This window comes from Pinus tabuliformis, chromosome 4_2 (genome assembly GCF_031772625.1).
Source record: "Pinus tabuliformis cultivar Carrire ecotype Pingquan chromosome 4_2, CPIR1, whole genome shotgun sequence".
NCBI classification, from domain to species: Eukaryota; Viridiplantae; Streptophyta; class Pinopsida; order Pinales; family Pinaceae; genus Pinus; species Pinus tabuliformis.
This window is the reverse complement of record NC_142304.1, coordinates 478,868,178-478,891,558: the sequence shown is the minus strand read 5'-3', so window position 1 is coordinate 478,891,558 and position 23,381 is coordinate 478,868,178. Positions and strand designations below refer to the sequence as shown.

At 36.9% G+C, this 23,381-nt stretch overlaps 1 protein-coding gene across 2 annotated transcripts; it reads left to right on the top strand.

Moving 5' to 3' along the window:
* The first annotated feature begins 19,256 nt into the window (after positions 1-19,256).
* LOC149170029 (importin subunit alpha-like) lies at positions 19,257-22,968 on the top strand. 2 transcript variants are annotated; one of them, XM_089427213.1, is made up of 10 exons: positions 19,257-19,633; positions 20,025-20,115; positions 20,256-20,347; positions 20,758-20,889; positions 21,114-21,299; positions 21,386-21,549; positions 21,794-21,872; positions 22,043-22,174; positions 22,271-22,398; positions 22,489-22,968. In XM_089427213.1, exons 1-10 carry the CDS (start codon positions 19,385-19,387, stop codon positions 22,847-22,849), a joined length of 1,614 nt encoding a protein of 537 aa, XP_089283339.1. In that variant the 5' UTR covers positions 19,257-19,384; the 3' UTR covers positions 22,850-22,968. The 2 variants fall into 2 exon arrangements, with proteins under 2 accessions (XP_089283339.1, XP_089283338.1); XM_089427212.1 differs by having other exon boundaries at positions 20,019-20,115.
* Positions 22,969-23,381: the final 413 nt, after the last annotated feature.

Below are 23,381 nucleotides of genomic sequence, written 5' to 3'. Positions count from 1 at the left end.
CATATTGTCTAGATTTAGATGTCTGAAGATTTTGATGAGTGACCAAGGTTCACACTTCCTAAATAAGACTATTGAAGCTATGACTAAGGATTTCCAAGTTTATCACCAGAAGAGTACCCATTGTCACCCTCAGGCCAATGGAACAATAGAAGAATTTAATAATATTTTGGAGAATGCACTTACTAAGGTATACAATGTGAATAGAGATGATTGGGACCTTAGAATTCCAGTAGTGTTATGGGCTTATAGGACCACATGTAAAAAGTTAACAGGTCAAATACCCTTCATGTTATTTTATGGGCAAGAAGTTGTGATGCCCATGGAGTACATCATTCCTAGCTTGAGGATTGTAGCTTTTACAGATATGGTAGACCCTGATATGATGGAGGAAAGAATGTTGCAGTTGCTTACTTTGGAGGAAGATAGATTTATAGCAGGATTCCATCAGCAGGTACAAAAAGTAAGAGAAAAGGTTTGACATTATAGACATATTAAGCATAAGAAGTTCTAGGTAGGAGACCTTGTTCTCCTTTATGAAAGTACATTTGTAAAATTTCCAAGAAAATTCAAGATGCATTGGTTGGGCCCATACATTATCAAGCATAATACTGATGGAAGCACAATTCAATTAACAAAGTTAAATGGAGAATTGGTTCAAGGAAGAGTAAATGGAAGCAGGTAGAAGTTGTAAAGGGACAAACCTGTGCCTGCAGCTTCACTCTAAAGAAAGGGGAAAAGTCTTAGTGCCACTTGCAGTTGAAAGTGGGCACTGGACTATAAACTATGCTGCAGAGACAAGTTCAACGTAAGAGGGGTTGGTTCGCTATAATATGGGATGCGTCGAAGTTCACCGAGAAAATATGACCATTAAAAAGGAAAGTTGTCGTTGAAACACACGGAGTGATGCATTTGTGAGGATAGATTGCACAGATCTAGCGATTGATATGTAATTAGTGAACACAACCTGAGCTAATGGTGGGGCTATAAGTTCAGATTTGTTATAAAAAGAGACGTCCCACCTAGATTTGGTACTTTGTTGTCCTCAGAGTTCGAATATCACTATTGCAAACAAGTTGTATAAATATTCATTTCCATATGGCACTTGAAGAATTTATTCGTATATTTTGTGAGAAGGGCTTCGCTGGAGTCATGGAAGCATCATTTGATATACCTGAAGCAACATCACCACTCGTAGAAACATCATCATGCACGCAAAAGAGATCCTTGCGAAAGAAAATGACCAAAGAGGAAAGAACGAAGAAGAAACAACAAAAGAGACCTGTTGAGCCTTAGAAGGAGCCCGAACATGTGAGAGATAGTGAGGAAGAAGCAGAGCAAGTGAAAATGGAAATGAATGGCACAATGTTTTTGTCACCTCTCCCACCATATATTCCACCAAGGAAACCAGATGCAAAACTAGTGATAGAGTCGAAGGACACAAAGTATGGCACCTTCACACCTTTATTTATGGAGGTGTGAAGATGTGAAGGTGTGAAGGTGCCATACTTTGTGTCCTTCGACTCTATCACTAGTTTTGCATCTCGTTTCCTTGGTGGAATATATGGTGGGAGAGGTGACAAAAACATTGTGCCATTCATTTCCCCAATTTATGGGAGAAAACATTTTGAAGATTGCACAGCTGAAGTTCACAGACAATGATTTCAATGACTGAAAGAAATATCTGTAGTTCGAACCAGACAAGTACTTAAAACAAGTGCACTACCTTGAGAGTGGTGTGACAAGGTTAGAACCACAATAGTGGGTGGATGGATTGGTGTAGTTTGGCTTGTTGAATATGTTGAATGTTCCGAAATTCAGTAGAAGTCCAGGAAGCACAACTTGTGTGAGACAACTTCTTGTGCTGGTGCACGATGGATGCATGTGGATGGGGAAGAGGATCCCTATCGATCCAATGTTAATATGGAGAATCAAGAGACTTCCTTATCAAGGTCTCAACACCATAGAGGAGTTTTTTGGGAAATACCAGGACAAAGCCATAGCAGACAATATGAAGAAGAGGTTTGGATTGACGAAAGGGAAGCGAGGTTATGATATCAACTCGATCAATGACCAGGGAGTTCGCTTAACAAAACATATACTGGTTGGAAAAATCATGAGGAAGTGGTAGGATAATGAAGTCCCTGTAGTGCGCTAATGGGGTTTAACACAACTGGGTTTCATATCTATGCCAAGAGTTTCTGGATGACTATTGCAAGGCTTAGGAGAAAAGTACTCTGTTTCACTATGCATGGTTAATTATGATAATTGTGATAGTTGCATGGAGAGAGCCGGAAGATTCACAATTCCCTGCGAGAGCCTTAGATGTTTGTGAAGCCACGTGATATGCCTCATTGTGGTATACCACTGAACCGGTGCAAGCATGAGATAGCATAATGTTTTTCATTTTATACCATATGGACTTACACATGTTGGTGAACCAACACTCTCGCCTTTCACTGACACTATATGAGCAATATAGCTTTGTCGCAAAGTTTAAGGCCAACTTCCACAAGATTTACATATAGGCTCGCAAGGACACAAGGAAGACATGTCATCCCTTGCCATATTTGGTGACAGAAGACGATCTCCTAGCACAGATATAATAGTGGCTCGCAAAGTGGATCACTGTTTTGGAGACAAAGATGGAGGATACTTCGACAAAGGAGGACATACGCAGCTCAAGGAAGTGATCCAGATCTTGGGAGGAGGACCCCAAGATCTAAAAGATTGAAATGGATCTTGGGGGGAGAGACCCCCAAGATCTGAAAAATTGCACTGCTAGAAGAAAAATAAGGAGAATTCCCAATAAACAAAACCACAAAGAAAATTGTATTTAAAATAGTAATGGAAATAAACCAGCTAGGGTGCTGGTAGCTTATCTCTGAGAAGAGATGTGGTCGCTACATGCCTCTGAACTGTAAAGGCTACATTGTGGCGGAAAATCTGTCCTTTTACAAAATGTGACTTGTTACTTATAGTATTTTTCAGTTACAATACCATGGGTCGATTCCATGGGTGAATGAATACCATGGGTGGATTTTACAATACCACAGGCGGATGCCATTTACAATACCATGGGTCGATGAATAATATGGGTGGATGAGTACCATGGGTGGATTTTACAATACCATGGGCAGATTCCATTTACAATACCATGGGTAAATTCCATGGGTCGATGAATAATATGGGTGGATGAGTACCATGGGTTGATGCCATTTTCCATTCGGATCATTCCTCCCTCCTTAAGAAGCAATGGTCCCCATTGCGTAAAGTTCCCTCCTGCGAAGCCTTTGTGGAATATGAAGAGCCACTGAAGATAATGGTTTTATGTGGTTAACCCAAAACCCTGATAAACGAAGATCCGAGGATAGAGATACCCTGTAATGCTTGTCACCAACTGTGATTCTGACAGTGTGCGGCCTAGCAAATGGACTTCGATGACAAGGATTTTATGCGGTTGACCCATAACCATGATGTTGGTTGCTGATGAAGTAGCAGGTGCCTACATAGCCTGGGGTGGGAGGGCACGTCTCCAAATAACCCAAGCCGAATGCTGCTATGTTGAAACTGATGAATGTGAAGCAGGTGCCTACTAAAGTGGGGCGGGAGGGCACGTCTCCAATAGAAACCCACTCAGAATGCTGCTCCAAAGTTAAAATGGACATAACTCGGCCAATATAACTCAAAATATTTATTATAACATGTTTTTAGAAGCAGAAGGATCATTTTGCATCTTCCCATGAGTTGGAAATCCCTATCTAGACACTTTGAGATCTCATATTCGTGCCGCAATAGTTCCGCTGTCACAAAAATTCTAATAAAATAGCTGATTTTAAATCAGCGATATCTCCCACATCCGAACTCTGATTCAACCCATTTTTTTTTTGAAATTGGGTGATTTTTCGAGAGGAATCCAGATCCGGTATTCGTTTTTGTAAATTTTGTACCAAATATTTCAGATCTGATCTGCAAAGTATCTGCCCAAAAAAAAATTCCTGCAAAAAAATGAAAAAAGAAAAATTCTTCCTGCTTGACCCAAGAAAGTGCTCCGTGGAGGTTGTAGCACATGCCTGAAGTTTGTTGAATATTGCTGCAAAATTTGAAACTGAAATATGCATCAAACCCTCATTCCCATGGAATCATAACTTTCTCTGATACCACTGATCCGGATCTTGGGAGGAGGCCCCCAAGATCTAAAAGATTGAAATGGATCTTGGGGGGAGAGACCCCCAAGATCTGAAAACTTGCATTGCTAGAAGAAAAATAAGGAGAATTCCCAATAAACAAAACCACAAAGAAAATTTTATTTAAAATAGTAATGGAAATAAACCAGCTAGGGCGATGGTAGCTTATCTCTGAGAAGAGATGTGGTCGCTACATGCCTCTGAACTGTAAAGGCTACATTGTGGTGGACAATCTGTCCTTTTACAAAATGTGACTTGTTACTTATAGTATTTTTCAGTTACAATACCATGGGTCAATTCCATGGGTGAATGAATACCATGGGTGGATTTTACAATACCACGGGCGGATGCCATTTACAATACCATGGGTAAATTCCATGGGTTGATGAATAATATGGGTGGATGAGTACCATGGGTGGATTTTACAATACCATGGGTGGATGCCATTTACAATACCATGGGTAAATTCCATGGGTCAATGAATAATATGGGTGGATGAGTACCATGAGTTGATGCCCTTTTCCATTTGGATCAGGAAGTGAGTGGGAAGGATAAGGATGAGGAAGAGTAAGAACAAGAGGAGAAATATGATGAGGGTCTCCAGGATACTCCTGGAGATGATGAGCAGAACAGAGAGTCCGAAAAGACATAAACATACCTATCTGTCATAGAGAAGAGGAAGGTACATGTTGAAGTTGCCTCAAGAAGTAGAAGATAGATAAGACAAAGGACATAACGCAAGTGGTCCTCACTGATGGGGAATTAAACTAGATTGGGGACAAAATTTAGGAAGAAATGATGGAATCATGGAACAAGCTAGAGGATCACTACGAAACAATTCTAACAAGTGTCGTGGAGGGCATTGCAGAACTAAAGACATTGGCACAGATAGTCAACCAACTAGTGTAGGAAGGGGAGAAGCTTGGAGTGGAAATACCAATAGAGCCTACACTTGGGGCATGGATAGCGTCGATACCTATTGGATCCCTTTAGTTTGACCTTGCTGAGGTACAACAATATGCCAAAGAGTGGAGGCATGTGAATATGAACATTGCAACAATGCCACTTTAGAGATTATGCAAGCTACATCAAGAGATCATAGATGAGATGAAGTAGCAAAAAAAACTCACTTCGAAGCTAAACATTCAGGTAGAGAGAGAGAGCGAGCTTCGTTGAAGTAGAAGCTTGAGCAGGCGATCCAAGAGAGGGATTAAGAAGTATAGCCATAGTATAAGTTGGAGGAGGTGATCGAAGCAACATGTCGCGAGGTTCCAGACATTAATATCCGAGAAGAGGAAGTAGTGGAGGACAAGTTCACGAAGCTTGGCCTTGCAATAAAAGGATACAAGGATAAGATCACGAAAGTTAAATTTACATATGAGATGAAGATCAACGAGCTACAGATGAGGCTACAACCAACCACACCAAACGAAGTGCAAGAGAAGAGGGAGGCTGACCTGAAGCCTGCAATGGCCGACAACTTCGAAACAGTTGTAGATTGTGGGAAGACATTGGATGAGAGCTTATAGATTTGGACTTCACTACAGGAATATCCAAACATGCAGAAACTATATAAGAATATTTAGTAGAATAAACAAAAATTGGAGGAGATTCAGGCTAGTGTGAGAACCTTACCAATCTCACAGAAACTCGTAAAGGTCAATGAGGGAAATTCTCTCCAAAAGAAGATAGAGGAGTTGAGGAAGGAAGAGAAGGTTCTAACAGAGAGAACTCAACCATGACAGGATGAGGCTCTCCAATTATCCGAAGCAGTGGATGAGAAGCTTAAAGTGCTTCGATAGAGAGAGAAGGAAAGGATACAAAAGGATACAGAACCGACGAAGAAGCAATGTTGGAGGAAGTGCGTGACAAAGAGAAGCAGGTCACAGACATTATACATCAGTTCAACATCGCCTACAACAAAATTGCAATGAATATTAGAGGTAAATCAGCTACGTGACACATGATGATTCACATGTGAGTGTTGGGGCCTGTTGGGCACAACCTAACTTGGCTTATATTTTGGCAAATAATCTGCATTTTGTGGGGTGGAGCACGCAATGGAGTGTGCAAAGGAGTGCATTTTGAATATACCACACGATGTCGTAAGGGCTTCGGGGTGGGTCGAAGCCCCTCATTTTCGTAAAAGCGCATGATTTTGTAAGGGATCAAATGGTTTTAGGGCCATAATTTCTTGTTTTAAGGAGTCCATGGTATTTGGACCATGTTATTTTAATGATGTAACCCTACAATGTAATAGTATATATAGGGTAAGATAATAAGAAGAGATATAAATAAGTTTTGATCCACATCAGTGTTACAAGTGAATTATTGTGATCCGTAATTTGGTAGCAAAGGAGAGGCTGTGCAACTGAGTGCGCAGAGGCCAGGAGGAGAGTTTGCAGCTAAGTGCATAGACAACATGCAACTTAGTACACATGCCAAGAACTAGTTGTTGTTCAAAGATTTATTCTATTAAGTAATAGTTCTTTTGGACGTAACCCTACACTAGGGTGAACCACGTTAATTTGGTGTTTTGATGTATATATTTTATTATTATCTATTGTAGAGTAGCAATTATTATAGTTGCATTTTACTTTAGTACAGTGATGGTTTATAGTTTTATATGGCATGTTTAAGTGATTAATATAATGCGGCGAAGTAATTTATAAATACTAAGAATAAGATAACATAATAATACCACATCTCCTAGTCCCTCAAGGTTGCAAAAACATGGTTTTGCATCCTCCCATAGTCACTTTGGGTGAGACTGTGATATGCTTGTAGGTCATTGCCGAAAGGGCCAGTGATCAAGCGTTTTATTGGTGCACAATATAGACTGAACCCAGGTCAGCCCAAATCAACCCAACATGTTGAAATAGGTTATGGTTTTATTTTTCATGGGTTTATTTATTCTTTAAATCCTATATCTTGTTGGCAATGCGACATTTGAATCGACGTAGATTTAATGGAGTCTTATTGACTATTGGGTTAATATAGTGGGAATCGAAGTTGAGACATATAAGTTTTTCAAAAATAAAAATTTATTTAAGTCTAATAGCTATTAATAAATTGTCACTCAATAATAGATTTGTGAAAGATTATAATTACTTGAGTGTTGATTCTAAATAATTCTTATAATTACTCCTTTTTAAACTCTACTTAAGGAAAATGGTACCTTTTAGGTTATAATTATACACAACAATATTAAATTTCTAAGATGAGACTTTATTTGGAAGGACACACTAAACATACCTCTTAGATTTTATAGCTTGTGAATCCTTAGTTTTTACAGTTTGTGAATCTTTCTATATTATCACAGTAATGATATATTCTTATAATTCAATTCTCTAAAGTAATGAGATATTCTTATAATTTGATTTTCTAAACTTACAAATAAAAGGAAAAAAAAGAAAAAAGAAAAAAGAAAAAAGAAAAAAGAAAAAAGAAAAAAGAAAAAAGAAAAAAGAAAAAAGAAAAAAGAATATTCATTTCAATAACTAATATTAAAACCTTTGACAAAATAAATTTATTATTTTATTGTTAGTTTTGTAATATATTTATAAAAATAAAAATAAAGTGAACGTGTCGTATGTAGGTATCAATAATAATTTGAATTATAGCAAAATAGGATGAATGATTTTATAGTCATTGGAACATTTCAAAGATGCCACTCTTGATGTATCCCACTGTATTGTTCACACATAAATGTATCTAACAAAAAAATAAGTTGCAATAAGGAGTAGGAGACATTGAGAATGTGAATATGTTCATCTTACAACTAATCAACCATTGTGTTGGTAGAGGGATCACTACTACTTTGAACACCTATTTAACAAAAATATTATGATGTGTTAAAACTTATATGCTACTATATACAAATCCTTGTGTATGGATTGAGTGGAGCTAATGGTTTAAAGATATGTTTCCTTCTTAAATCTCACAACTTTTTGAAATTGAAGGGGTTAGATTGTGTACACCCTTGTAAATTGTAAACTAGGAAATGAGAATTTTATACAGTAAGGAAATTTCTTGTCCAAAAAACAAGAAAATAGATCTATGTGTGTGTATCAATTTGGTGTGTAACTAGGCTATAACCTTAAAAGTAATTTATTTAATAAAATAGCAAGAAAAGAAAAAAAATGTTACAGTCCTTATTACATCTTCAAAACTCTATTCAATTTGGAAAATAAAACGTGCTTTTCCATAGAATAGAAGATAATAGAAGGGGAAAAAGGAATTATGAAAGCCATGAATTTCCTAGTACATGTTTCAAACTCGGGCACAAATGTGAACCTTAAGACTTTGGCAGGTGACAGGTCAAACATCTTCTCAAGGAATTTGATCCAATTGAGATATGCACATCCTTGGCTAATTTTGGTACTTTAACTACTAGATAAAATGGAAACATTAACTTGGATTAAGTCTTGGATAATGAGAATACAACATTTTGGTCTTGAATTTTCCATATTCAAGGACATATAAAGGATTACAACATCCATGCGTGAGCTCATTCTTCACAGAAAAAGGGGATAAATCTAAAATGAACAACGGGAGATTTGCATTGGTTGAAGAAGAGGAAAAGGATGTAGAAAATTAGGAAACCTATATTTCAAGAAGGCTAATCCCACTTGTCCAAAAGTGCTACTTGGGGAACCCTTTCTTCTCACAATGATTCGAGAAAAATCTTAGGATTGTAGGATTTCCTCCATAAGGTTAAACATTGTCCCCATTATCTATTTTTGGGAAATGGAGAAGTCTCATAAAGCTAACATCTCTAATTTTATTAAGAAATTAGTCTCTTATTTACTTCTCCATCTCATGATTTATAAGTTACAGATCTACAATATGGATCATTCTTCACAAAAAATTGGGGAACTGTAACAACCGTGGTAAAAAATTCATGTAAAAATTAATAAAGGTAAAATAAGACTTTTGTCATGGGACACATATTCCAAGTTGAATGTTGGGCAAAAACATAGTGATGGGGATCACTTGTGATTAATTAATGGCTATGGAAATTGGAAAAGGAAATGCCTAAGGCTTTGGAAATACAAATGGAATTTATTTATGAAAATAATGAAAAAATAGGAGAAAAGGAAGGTGAAAGGTCACAAGTTGCATGTGAGCAGGAAAATGAAGGAAAATAATGGAAAATTGAAGAAAATAGAGGCCTCATTAATAAAAATGCTTATGAGGACCAGTTCATGGCTTTTGATCAATTAAATTTTGGAGCTCTCATTCTTCTCTCTCTCTCATACTCTTGGACACTTAGAGTTTTCTTGGATCACTCTTGGAGGAGTGTGGCATACTTGAGATTTGTAGCAAGAAGGAAAAGGAAAAGCAGGAAAGTGCAAGAGGACATCGGGGTTAGCAACTACAATGGATTTTGTTTGTAGGTACCAAGTTGCATGTATGATTTCCTTGCTAGTTTTGGCATGCATAACATATGCATGTGGTTATTTGGTTATGATCTAGAATTGGCATGGATGATTTCTTGGATTGGCAGTGGTTTTTCCTAACCTTTCCATTTCCTGGATAGCCATGGTGTTTTGAGTTTTACTTTTATTTTTAGGTGCCTTTGGATGTGGGTTGAGTTATTAGTTCCGCGAAGCCTTGGTTTGGAAAATGCTCTAGAAGCCCTGTAACAAATTGGGTTGAGTTACTAGTCATGGAAGCTTTGGTTGGAAAAATGCTCTAGAAGTCCTTGGTTTGGTTGAGTTACTAGACTTGGAATCCCTGGTTGGACAAATTGTCTGGGAGTTCTGTGACAACTATGGGTTAATTTACTAGTACTAGAAGCCCTGGTTGGAACAAATGCTCTGAAGCCCTGGACATCTTAGGGAGAGACCAATCTCGTGATGGTTAGTGATGTCTGACCATGAGGTGGAATCACTAGTTGATGGGTGAGGTGGTTTAGCCTCTAGAATCCCTAGATGGTTTTAATTGATTTGATGAGATCCCACATTCATGCTTGGAATATGGCATGGGGGTGACTAGCTAAAAGAAATATTTGGTTCAGCCTAGTCTATGTTCGGGTGGTTCATGGAAGTCCCATACTTGGTTAGCCTATGCAATCATTAATAAGAGATCTCTTTCTCCCTGGTATTTTATGGGTAAATATACTTGTTTATATATGGATTATATGGCCATTATATCCTTGATATTTATATTAGTTATATGCTAGTTATGAATGAGTTTTATGATAGTGAAAAAGTATGGCTCACATCATGTGTTGGTTAATCACTAGATGTACAATGAATATATGGCTTAATAGATGGTAATGCAATTATTGTGATGAGGCATTAATGCTTCTTAGTGATTCTCATATAAGTATGGGACCCCTATGCTCAGATATGTTGTTTAAACTTGTAGAATGCATATTTGTGACATGTTTAACGAAATTCCTATTATCGCTAGTAGGGCTCCAATAAGTCATTGTTCAAGTTTTTGCATCGGTATCATTGTTTCAATGTTATTTTTCATTTCTAGAAGTTTCATGGAGTTATGAGCAGTGGCCTGAGTCCTAAACTTTAAAAAGTGGCACAAAATCTAGAGTCGTTGGCACATAACTACCTAGAAAAGTCCCCTGTCACACACATGCCTTGTTGTGGGAGTGACTGGAGGTTCCCTGTCGCATGCAACCCCATGTCAAGGGAGTGATTGACACTTTAATGCAATAAAATGTCAGTTTGTCTTAGGGGATGGTCACTTGGATGGGTTGGATGGCTCCTAGGGGTTTTGTTGCATGTGTAGAAGGCCATGTTGTCTGTGTTCCATTAGTTCCACTTCCTTAACTAATACATAGGGAGTTGAATCATATCATAGTAACTCTTCGTCACATGTTTACTCCAGTTGTCCAGTTACTTGCGTAGATGTGGGAGGAGAGTGTTATAGAGTGGTATCAAAGAATGGTTCACCCCTTGGACTGGATGGGAGGTGCGTTGGTCATGAATTCATGTTGATTACATATATGTGTTCCGTATACTTGTGGTCTATGTGCTTGTTGCATATGAATGGTGTTGGTCATGGTTGCAGTGATGTTTCCATGTGGAAGTTGATGGTGTTGTTGTTGTATGTGGTCATCATGAGTGTATGTCAGTTATGCATTGGTTATGCATGTCAATGCTTATATATCATTATGCATACATTGATGTAGTTGTAGTTGTCATGCATGGGGTCATATCATGTGGTTGGTATGGTCATGCATTGATGACTGGATAATGATTGAAATGATGAATAAATGTTGATATGATTATATATATATATATATATATATATATATATATATATATATATATATATTGGTTTAGCTAACATGATATACCTTGCAGAAAGAGAAACAACAAAGATGACTAGCAAGATGGTAGACTACATTTCTCAAGACTCTCCCTATGGATCAAATTAGCAACATGGTGTTAGGAATTATTTTGACTTAGTAGACACATTGAGGAGTTTGAAGGAAGAAATAAGGAGTTTCAAAGCAAATAATGATAGAATCATGAAAGATCTGGAGAAAAAAGCAGAAGCCAATGCAATAATTCTTCAGAGTTTGTGAGAACTGCAAAGATAGGGACCACTTCAGATCAGCCATGGAAAAGAGGAAAAAAATAATGGGGCATATGGAAATAGGTATCTTGGTGGGTACAATTTATATAGAGATGCCACGATTAGAGATAACATGTTCTTAGACACTCCAGATAGGAGAGGTGATGGACATAGGTACTATTATAGTTCTGGTTTTGACATGTATCATGTAAATCATCATTATGATCCTTACAGGAGGAGTGATAGGGGATATTTTTAGGATGAGTTCAAGAAAGCAAAGCCACATACATTCGATGGGGAAATGAATAAATCATAGGATGCAGAATCATGGTTTCTTGGAATGAACAATTTCTTCAGACTACACAATTATTCAGAGAACATGAAGACCATAATAGCTACATTCAATCTTAAAGGTAAAGCGAATATCCGGTGGGAAGAAGTAAAGAACATCAGAGATATTTATGAGGAGGATTTAACTTGGAGTGAATTCGAGAGACTATTCAGGAAGAAGTATTTATTAGAGAGGTACTATGATGATAAGGCAAAATAGTTTTATGAGCTACAGATGGGCTCTATGAATGATGAGTACACTAGCAGATTTTTGGAGTTGTTAAGATATGTGCCTTACCTCAAGGAGGAGAAGGCCAAGATTAAGAGATTCATCAGTGGGATTTTGATAGAATACAAAGATAGGACTGATATAATTCAAAGACAGGATCAAGTTTGATGAGCCTAGATCATTGGAGGAGGCCATCCAAAAGCCAAATCATTGTTATGATAAATCAAATCATAGATATGAGACTAAACTAGATTGGAAAGATAATGCAAGAAAAGGGAAATGGGATAAGAAGCGAGAAATACCTCATGAGACAGGTAACAAAGGGAATGCATCACTGCACAAGAAGTTCAATTCATTTGAAAAAGGGCTGAGATTTCAGTTTGAGGAGCAGAACAAGGATGCAAGCTGGAAGCCTATGCAGTGTTGGACTTGTGGCAAAGGCCATCATAGAAGATATTTTCCACAACGTTAAGGTGGTAGGCTATAGATCTACAGTACTCATGAAGTGAATATAGTGGGGGATGTTGGACATAGTGTTCCTCGGATCTATGCAACATTGGATAATAGGTAGGCAGATCGCCAAACGTTTATTATCGAGATGGATGGTAAGCTTTGTGATAAATTTGTTTCTACTTTGGTTGACCCTAGATCTAATTATATTTATGTTAATCCTAACTTGGTGGATAAGGGTGGTTTGAATAAAGAAGTGCATGCAGAATCTTGGTCAGTACAGTTGGCTATAGGTACCAAGAAGTGAGTTCATCATTGGGTAAGAACTTGTGCATTTGAGTTGAATGGTATGTCTACATCAACACATTTGAATGTATTTTCGTTGGGTTCATATAGCATGCTTTTGGGTATGGACTGGTTGTATCTCCATAGGACCAAGGTGGACTGTTATGAAAAAGCTATTGAGTGCTTGGATGACAATGGAGAACAAAGAGTCTTACAGGGTAAGAAGAAGTAACATTAGTTAGAATGGTTACAACTATGCAGGAAAAACACAATCACGGAAAAGGGTGTGTATTATTTGCAATGCATATCTCTAGTGACAAAGGTAAAGAGGTTGAGGATGTAGAGGTATTGAGCAGGTACCTGGTTTTACAATAGTTTCAGGATGTATTTCCCATAGATATTTCACAGTTTCCACCTCATAGGGAAGTTGATTTCTGTATTGAGTTGGTACCAGGGGAAACACCGACATCAAAGGCACCTTACAGGATGAGCACATCGAAGTTGGTAGAGTTGAGTTGCAGTTGAAGGAAATGCTTGAAAAGGGATACATTAGGCCAAGTGTATCACCATGGGGCACACTAATATTGTTTGTGAAGAAGAAGGATGGTACTCTAAGGTTGTGCATTGATTACACGTAATTGAACAGGGTGACCATTAAGAACATGCATCTATTGCCAATGATTAATGATTTTTTTGATCATTTGAAGGGAAAAATAATGTTCTCAAAGATTGATTTGAGATTAGGATATCATTAGGTACACATTAAAGAAGATGACATTCACAATACAAATTTCCAGACCAGGTACAAACATTATGAGTTTGTTGTAGTTCCATTTGGTTTGACTAATGCTCCAGCTACCTTTATGTGTTTGATGAATAGTGTGTTGCGTCCTTATTTGGACAATTTTGTTATTGTGTTCATTGATGACATCTTGATATATTCTAAAAATGAGGAAGAACATGCCAAACATTTAGCAACAGTGTTGAGATTTCTAAGAGAGCATCAATTGTATGCTAAGCTTAGAAAATGCAGTTTCTTTCAGACAGAGGTACATTACTTGGGACATGTTGTTTCCAAGGAAGGCATAACAGTGGATCCATAGAAAATAAGGGCTATCATGGAATGGGAAACTCCTAGGAATGTGGATGAGGTAAGATCATTTATGGGGTTAGCAGGTTACTACAGGAGGTTCATCAAGAACTTCTCTCGCATTGCATATCCTATCACGTCATTGCAGCGAAAAGGTAAGAAGTTTGAATGGACAAAAGAATGTGCAACAAGTTTTGAGCAGTTGAAACAGTTGTTGACAAATGCTCCAGTGCTAAAGATTGCAGATCTAGAAAAAGAGTTTGTGGTATGCACAGATGCTTGCAAGAGAGGACTTGGTGGAGTTCTTATGTAGGAAGGACATGTACTATGCTATGAATCACATAAACTGAATGAGCATGAGAAAAATTATGTAACACATGATCTTGAGTTGGGAGCTATCATCCATGCATTAAAGATGTGGAGGCACTATCTTCTTAGCAAGAGATTTGTACTGACGAGTGATCACAGTGAATTGAGGTATCTATTTAACTAACTGAATTTGAATGCTAGAAAAGCTAGATGGGTGGACACTATAAGTGAGTTTGACTTTGAGATCAAGTATATTAAAGGTAAAGAGAACAAGGTTGCAGACACTCTTAATAGGTGGATACATGTGAACCACATAGCAGTTATGAGTTCTTATGGGACAAATTTACAAGATCAGATCTTACAGGCAGGTCAGCAGGATAACAGGTACATGGAGCTCAAGCACAAGTTACAACAGGGTACATGTACATGCACAACTACATGTGTAGGTACATGTACATAGGATATGGATTATCGTCTCACAGAAGATGGCTTAGCCAGATTTAAGGACAAGATATATGTGCCAATTGACAACAAGCTCAACAAGCTTATCTTGAGAGAGTTTCATGCGAAACCATATTTAGGTCACCTAGGGTATCAAAAGACATTGACAAGGTGAAGAAGTTCTATTATTGGCCGAAATTGAAGAAAGAGGTGGCAAATTTTGTGGCTAGATGCTTGGATTTTCAACAAGTAAAAGCAGAGTGTAAGCATCCAAGTGGATTACTTTAGCCTATTCCAATTCTAGAGTGGAAATGGGAGGTCATTTCCATGGACTTCATTATAGGTTTGTCGAGGATAGTTAGACAACATGATTATATCATGGTTGTTGTGGACAGGTTGCCTAACGTAGCACACTTCCTTCCAGTGAATTCTATTTATTCAACTAATGATGCAGCACAGGTATTCATCAGGGATATAGTGAGGTCGCATGGTGTACCAAAGAAGATCATATCAGACGGGGATGCCAAGTTCACTTCTAGGTTCTAGAAATATTTATTTGCAGGTTTGGGTACAGAGTAAGCCTTTATAGATGGACATACAAAGAGGGTCAACATGATATTGGAGGATATGTTGAGAATGTATGTGATGCATCAGCAGCGAAAGTGGGAAGAATACCTTCCACTAGTAGAGTTCGCTTACAACAATGGGTATCAAGACTCTTTGAGGATGAGTTCATTCGAGGAATTGTACGGACGAAGTTGTAATACTCCCATCAGCTAGAATGATCCAGTTAACAGGGTTTTGATTGGACCAAAAATGTTGTTAGAATTGGAAAAGGAAATATAGCTAATCAAGAAGAATATAAAGGTAACACAAGATAAACAAAAGAATTATGAAGATCAGAATAGGTTGTTTAAGGAGTTTCAAGTTGGGGAGCATGCGTACTTTCACATCAAGCCCAAGAATAGATCCTTGAGGATTGGATCATGTGCCAAGTTGGCACCTCGGTTTTTTGGACCTTTCAGGATCCTTGAAAGGATTGGACCAATAGCCTATCGAATTACACTGCCTCTGATAGTGAAAGTCCATGATGTTTTCCATGTGTCATTTCTTAAGAAGTATGTTAAAGATGTTGATCATGTGATTGCCAGACTGTATTGTAGGTGAAGCCAGAAGGAGAATTCCATCCAGAACCTCAGTGTATATTGCAGAGAAAGATGCTCATGCTCCAAAACCGAGCAATTGAGCAGGTTAAAGTGCAATGGAAGAACTTTGGGCCCGATGAAGCTACATGGGATATGGCGGATCAGATGCGAGCTATGTATCCTTCTCTATTTGCTAGTTGAGCGAATGTTTGGCATATGTTTTGGTATATGTATACAAATGTAAATACCACCAAGAGATGTGTTATAAAGCTCCAATAAGCAGTATGGGTGTCATGTCATTATGGTTGTCATGGTGTTATGTTTTCATGTTGGTTTGATTCTTAGCAAGTTGATCATTGTAAATATTGCAACGAACTAAGTTGTAAAGTTTCATGGATAATATGTTTTGTTTATAGCAGTTTTGGGGTTGTAGCTGTCGTTGAACATTGAGGATGGTGTTCCCCCAAGGGGGACGGTTTTGTAACAACCTTGGTAGAAAATGCATGTAAAAATTAATAAAGATAAAATAAGACCTTGGTCATGGGACACATATTCCAATTTGAGTGTTGGGCAAAAACATAGTGATGGGGATCACTTGTGATTAATTAACGGCAATGGAAATTGATAAAGGAAATGACTAATGCACTGGAAAGGAAAATGACATTTATTTATGAAAATAATGAAACAATAGGAGAAATGAAAGGTGAAAGGTGATAGGTTGCATGTGAGGAGGAAAATGAAGGAAAATAATGGAAAATTGAAGAAAATAAAGGCCTCATTAATAAAAAGGCTTTTGAGGATCAGTTCATGGCATTTGATCAGTTCAGTTTTGGAGCTCTCATTCTATTCTCTCTCTCACACTCTTGGACACATTTTCTTGGAGCACCCTTGGAGGAGTGTGGCATACTTGGGATTTGGAGCATGGAGGCAAAGGAAAATAAGGAAAGCACAAGAGGACATTGGGATCAACATCTACAACACATTTTTCTTGCAGGTACCAAGTTGCATGTATGCTTTCCTTGCTAGTTTTGGCATGCATGACATATGCAAGTGGTTATTTGGTTATGATCTGTCATTGGCATAGAGGATTTCCTGGATTGATAGTAGTTTTTCCTAGCCTTTCCATTTCTTGGATAGCCATGGTGTTATGGGTTTTACTTATATTTTCTGGTTGGTTTTTTTGTGCCTTTGGTTATGGGTTGAGTTATTAGTTCCTCGAAGCCTTGGTTGGAAAAATTCTCTGGAAGCCATGTAACAACTTGGGTTGAGTTACTAGTCCTGGAAGCCTTGGTTAGAGAAATGCTCTGGAAGCCCTTGGTGGGTTGAGTTACTAGTCCTGGAACCCCTAGTTCAACAAATGCTTTGGAAGCACGACAACAGTTGTGGGTTGAGTTACTAGTCCTAGAAACCCTAGTTGGAACAAATGCTCTAGAGCCCTCGACAACGTGGGTAGAGACCAGTCTAGTGATGGTTAGTGATGTCTGACCATGAGGTGGAATTATTGGGAGGGTTGAGGTGGTTTGGCCTTTGGAAACCCTAGATGGTTTTTATTGATTTGATGGGACCCCACATTTATGCTTGGAATATGACACGGGGGTGATTGGCTAAAATAAATTTTTGATTCAGCCCAGTCTATGGTCAGGTAGTTGTGAAAGTCCATACTTGGTCGACCTATGCAATCATCAATAAGAGCACTCTCTCTCCTTGGTATTTTATGGGTAAATATACTTGTTTATATGCGGCTTATATGGTTGTTACATCCTTGATATTTCTGTTAGTTATATATTGGTTATGAATGAGTTTTATGACAATGAAAATGTATGGCTCACATCATGTTTTGGTTAATCACTAAATGTACAATGAATATATGACTTAATAGATGGTAATGAAGTTATTGTGATGAGGAATCAATTTTTCTTAGTGATTATCAGATAATTATGAGACCCCTATGATGAGATATGTTGTTTAAACTTGTAGAATGCATATTTTTGACATGTTTGACGAAATGCGTGTCATGGCTACTAGGGGTCTAGTCAAGTCCTTGTTCAATTATTTGCATCTATATCATTGCTTCTATGTTATTTTTAATTTCTAGAAGTTTCATGGAGTTCTGGGTAATGGCTTGATTCTTGGCCCTGAAAAAGTGGCACATAATCCAAAGTTGCTCACACATAACTACCAAGAAAAGTCTCTAGTCTCACACATGCCTTGTTGTGGGAGCGACTAGAGGTTCCAAGTCGCATGCATGCCCATGTCGTCAAGGGAGCGACTCGAGCTTTAATGCAGCAAAATATTAGTTTGTCTCATGGGCTAGTCACTTGGATCGGTTGGATGGCTCATTCGGGTTCTATTGCATGTGTAGAAGGTCAGGTTGTGTGTGTTCTGTGGGTTCCACTTTCTTAACTGATATATAGGGACTTGAATCATATCACAGTAACTCTTTGTCACATTAATTGAATAGATGTGGGAGGAGGTGTTACAGGAACCTTGTCTTCTCGCAAACAATGGAGCAAAAACCATGGATTTTGGGATTTCTTCCATATTGATGGATGTTATACCTATTATTTGTTTTCAAGAAATGATACAGTCTCATAAAGTTAACACCATTTTCATATGGAATTAATCCCTTTTGTATTTCTCCCTCTCATAATTTCGAAGTTATAGATCCACAATATAGATCATTCTTCCAATTTAGATCATTCTTCCAATTGGATTAGAATTTTTTCCCACAAACTTTTATAACTATGGTCACAAAAATTCCATTAGATCAAATAATATAAGAAGATAAAAGGTTGCATACTAGCATAGAAACTCTTTAATAATATAAGAAGATAGAAGGTTGCATACTAGCAGAGAAACTCTTTAATTTTTTTTTAAAAACATTTTTTTGAAAAGATTAAATTAAAAAAATATCAATTATTATAAAATTAATAATATGTTAAATATAATTATGTTTAATTTCAATGATGTGGCTGAAATCCGTTGTGATTTCTTCTACCTAGCTTCCGGTCTAGTTAATTATAACAATGCTACACTACTAAGTGAATATTGTAAAGTGGTGGCTAAGTACCAAGAGAGGAAGATCAATCGCTTTCCAGAAAATGTGTTTTCAAAATAATTTAAGATTTATTTTTTTGAACAACTTCGGACCTTAGGGAGGACGCTTAAATTGAAATGATATTAGCCCTAGGGATGCATCTCGATATAAATAAAATAAGGGTGCTTATTATTTAAATTCCAACCAGGAAGTGTCAATCGTAGGCTCGGGATATTCGCTCTGAGAAAGAAAGAAAAGAAAAAAGTCGAGGGTTTTGAGTAAAAGCTTCTGTGTCTCTACGACTAGAACTCCGACGCTCTCTGTGAACTAGTTTTGATGGAGACCTCATTCCCTGAGGCCAAAATGACCGAGAGGCCCAATTCCAAAGCCGATTCCCGGAAGCGACGTTACAAGGTGGGAGTCGATATAGTAGAGGCCCGTCACAAGAGGCAGGAAAACACGGTGGAGATTCGCAAGTCTAAACGGTCAGAAAGTCTACGGAAAAAACGCAGAGAAGGCGTTTCGTCTGCCCCCAATTCTCAGCCCTCCATTGGAGATGATCAAATCATCTCCCTGGATGAAACGGTGAATACTCTTACACTAACTGAGTTGGTCTATAACGATCTGTTCATCGATATATTTGAGTGGGTTCTTTGATATTTTTTAGAAACTATACAATCTCCTCAATTTTTTAGTTCATAACACTAATCCATTATCTGTGAAGTTACCCTTTGGAAGGTAAATTCTATTTTGATATTTTTAGATTGTAGATTTTGAAATTTTTCCAAAATTTGATAAATAATAATGAAATCCTACATTCAGAAAACTTCTAAAATCTGCAATCAAATTAAATTCAAGTATGTGTAACTATAGAATTAAGTAATTCTTTGGAATTATGCCTATAACTGTAACGTTACTTTTGAAATGAGTTGTTTAGATGTATCTATAGTACTAAATGTTTAATGTGCAGCTGCAGAAGTTGCCAGGGGCGGTTTTTGCGCTTGCTTCTGATGATATTAAGGGAAAGGAGGCTGCTTTTATTTATCTACGAAATCTGTTATCTATTGGTCAGATTCTCCATTTTTTTTTGTTCTTTTCTTTTAAAACCCATATAAACCCAACATGTCTAATCAGAAACAAACAGATTTCGTAATTGTATTGCAATCAACCATTCTTCCCTGCTCTTATTAATGCTCCTTCTGTGCAGAAAGTAATACTCTAATCGATGCAGTCATCCATTCCGGTGCAGTTCCTTTGCTGGTAGATATTCTGAGGAAGGACGATGTGCCTCAGCTCCAGGTAAGATGAAATCGTTATACAAATGTAAACAAGTTAATTACAATTTTTTGGAATATTTCTGAATTTGATAATCAAAAAAGTTTAAACAATTTAGTCACTATCAAATTTTAAGAGATTTTTAAAATAGACCTAAGATATTCTTGACATAGACCTAAATACCCTTTGAAAAAGTTTGGGCTTTGATACCATGTTTGACCCAATTAGAATTATTGTTCTCATGATTGATAACTTGTTATTTTAGATTTATATTTGTGATGGTTCGTTGATAGCTTGCTATCATACATGACAGTACAGTTCGATTTTAGAATTAGAATTATTGTTGTGATGGCTGATAACTTGTTATTTTTAGATTTTTAGATTTATATTTGTGATGGTTAATTGATAGCTTGTTATCATACATGACAATGCAGTTAGAAGCAGCTTGGGCTTTGACAAATATAGTCTCGGGAACCTCGGAGCATACGAAGGTTGTGATTGACCACGGGGCGCTGCCTATATTTGTGGGTCTTCTTAGCTCTTTGCATGATAATGTCCGAGAACAGGTACATTATTTCATGTTTTGTTGAACTAGGTAATTTGTTGATAGATTTGTGTAGTCCACTGTGATTGACCTAACCATAACCTACAATTTTGACTACAATAAATTGAGTTTTAACATTTTGCATATTAAATTTAATTTTCTAAACCATCTTTCTATTTCCTAAATTCTTGAATTTCATTAACAACACTACATCCTGACATTGGGTTCAACTGGTGTTTGTATAAGGCTGTCCGGGCTTTGGGAAATATTGTTGGAGACTCTTCAGCATATCGGGATCTTGCACTTGAACTTGGAGCATTAAGGGAATTGCTTGCCCAGTTTAATGAGACTTCCAAAATTTCAATGCTAAGAACTGCTACATGGACCCTCTCTAATTTTTGCCGTGGGAAATCTCAGCCTCAGTTCGATCAGGTAAACAGAATTCATTGTCCGAGTTAATAGTGCTTGCTGCTTTGTATTATCAATTCCTTCTCAGAGACTTTTGTTTTGCCTTTCAGATCAAATATGTGTTTCCTGCCCTCCGGTGGCTTATCCATATGCAAGATCATGAAGTATTGAAATGTGCTTGCTGGGCACTATCATCTCTCACTAATGGCTCCACTTTGAATGTTAAGGCAGTAATTGAGGCAGACATTTGCCCAAAGTTGGTCGAACTTTTATCGTGAGTATCATAATCATTAAGGTTTTAATTTTTATATAAAGCTTCAGTGTGATTGTGGTATTTTAGTACTGATTCTGGTATTTTAGTATTCAAATAGTTAGGGGTTTTCTTATCTCATATGTTGTTGGTGTCTAAATTGATTTTCACCCTAAAATCAAAACAATTGATTGTAACCTTCGATTATTATTATTGTCAGTAAAAATTACGTCTCAATTTGAATGAAAATGAATTGTTTGTTTTGCAGGCATCATTCATCATATGTTGTTATTCCAGCTCTTGAAACAGTGGGTAATATTGTCACTGGTGAAGATGTGCAAACTCAGGTCTTACTCCACACATTCTTCATTCTACTTCTTAACAATTTACATAATACATTTATTTGTTATATTGTATATATTGATATCTGATATACAAGAAGCCACCATGCAAAGAGTCTGCAAATTCAAACTCTGGTGAAATTACTTTAGTATTTATCCTTTGGTCACCGTTGCAGGTTATTATTGAAAATCAGGCACTTCCTCGCATTTTGCACCTTCTCACAACCAAAGGGACAAATAAAACCATTGTGAAAAAAGCGTGCTGGACAATATCCAACATTACTGCTGGTACCAAAGCGCAAATTCAGGTGGGAATGGCTTAGGATTTATACTGTTACTTGCTACCAGTGTCACATTTTGTTAGACATAACTTCAGCATTTTGTTAATCCCATTTTCATTGCAGGCTGTGATCAATGCCCAAATATTCCCCCCACTTTTATCCCTGCTAGCAAATGCAGAATTCAGTATAAAGAAAGAAGCAGTATGGGCAGTTTCAAATGCAACGTCCAGCGGAAGTGACGAACAGATAAAGTACGGAGCTTCTCTTTCTTTGAATGCTTAATTTTCTACATTCATTTTTTTGATAATGCTAGGTGGATGACATGATTTCTTCTTTTACAGATACCTTGTCAATCAAGGTTGCATACACCCACTTTGTGATCTTCTAGAGTGCTCGGATCCAAAGATTCTAATGGTCTGCCTTGAAGGTCTAAAATACATATTGAGATTTGGTGAAGCTGAAAAAATTGCAGGCATCACAGATGTTAATATATATGTGGGACTAATTGAGGCTGCTGATGGGTTGGATAAGATTGAGGACTTGCTGTCTCATCGAAACAGACAGGTCTTCGAAACAGCACTTATGATGCGTGAGCGTTATTTTGCCGAGGAAGAGGAGGATGCATCTCCAATGTCTGAGACTGTTTTTGATTCTTCTGACAATGAGTCAGGATATCCACCTAATGGTTCAGCATACCCCTGATGGTTTTATTTTCATGGAGAAAAAGGGATAATCCACTTCTATATTGAAGTTAATATATTCATATGGTAAGCATTTGTATATAGAGTGGTGTAAGAAATTAGGTATAAAGTGGTATTATAAGTTTGGTTGTTTATTTAATTTATTTTTAATTATTATTAATACTAAAATATTAATTTTTAGAATTATTTTATTAATATATATTAATTAAGAGTTAAGATTTATTTTTAAATTAGTTAAGCAGTTTTTATTTTTTTAATTAAATTTATTAATTTAAAAAATGTCATTTTAGTTATTTTGTGTGGAATAAGTTATGGGTTTTTGGACATGCTTTATTAATAAGTAAGGATATCAGTCTATAACATTATAACAAAGTTTATTTATAAATTAATAAATTTTTAAAATAATCTTATTTGCTTTTTTCATATATATATATATATATATATAACATTTTTAAATTAAAATTATAATTTAGTTAATTTAATGTTTTTTTTACTTAAACATAAAATTAAAAAGATAAAATGAATTTTTCATC

What these genes read in the sequence shown, in the direction of transcription:
- LOC149170029 (XM_089427212.1), top strand. Translation starts at nt 19,385, where the DNA reads ATGGAGACCTCATTCCCTGAGGCCAAAATGACCGAGAGGCCCAATTCC. An exon ending in ACGATGTGCCTCAGCTCCAG is followed by an intron (nt 20,348 to 20,757) that starts GTAAGATGAAAT and finishes ATGACAATGCAG; the next exon opens with TTAGAAGCAGCTTGGGCTTT. An exon ending in AAGTTGGTCGAACTTTTATC is followed by an intron (nt 21,550 to 21,793) that starts GTGAGTATCATA and finishes TTTGTTTTGCAG; the next exon opens with GCATCATTCATCATATGTTG.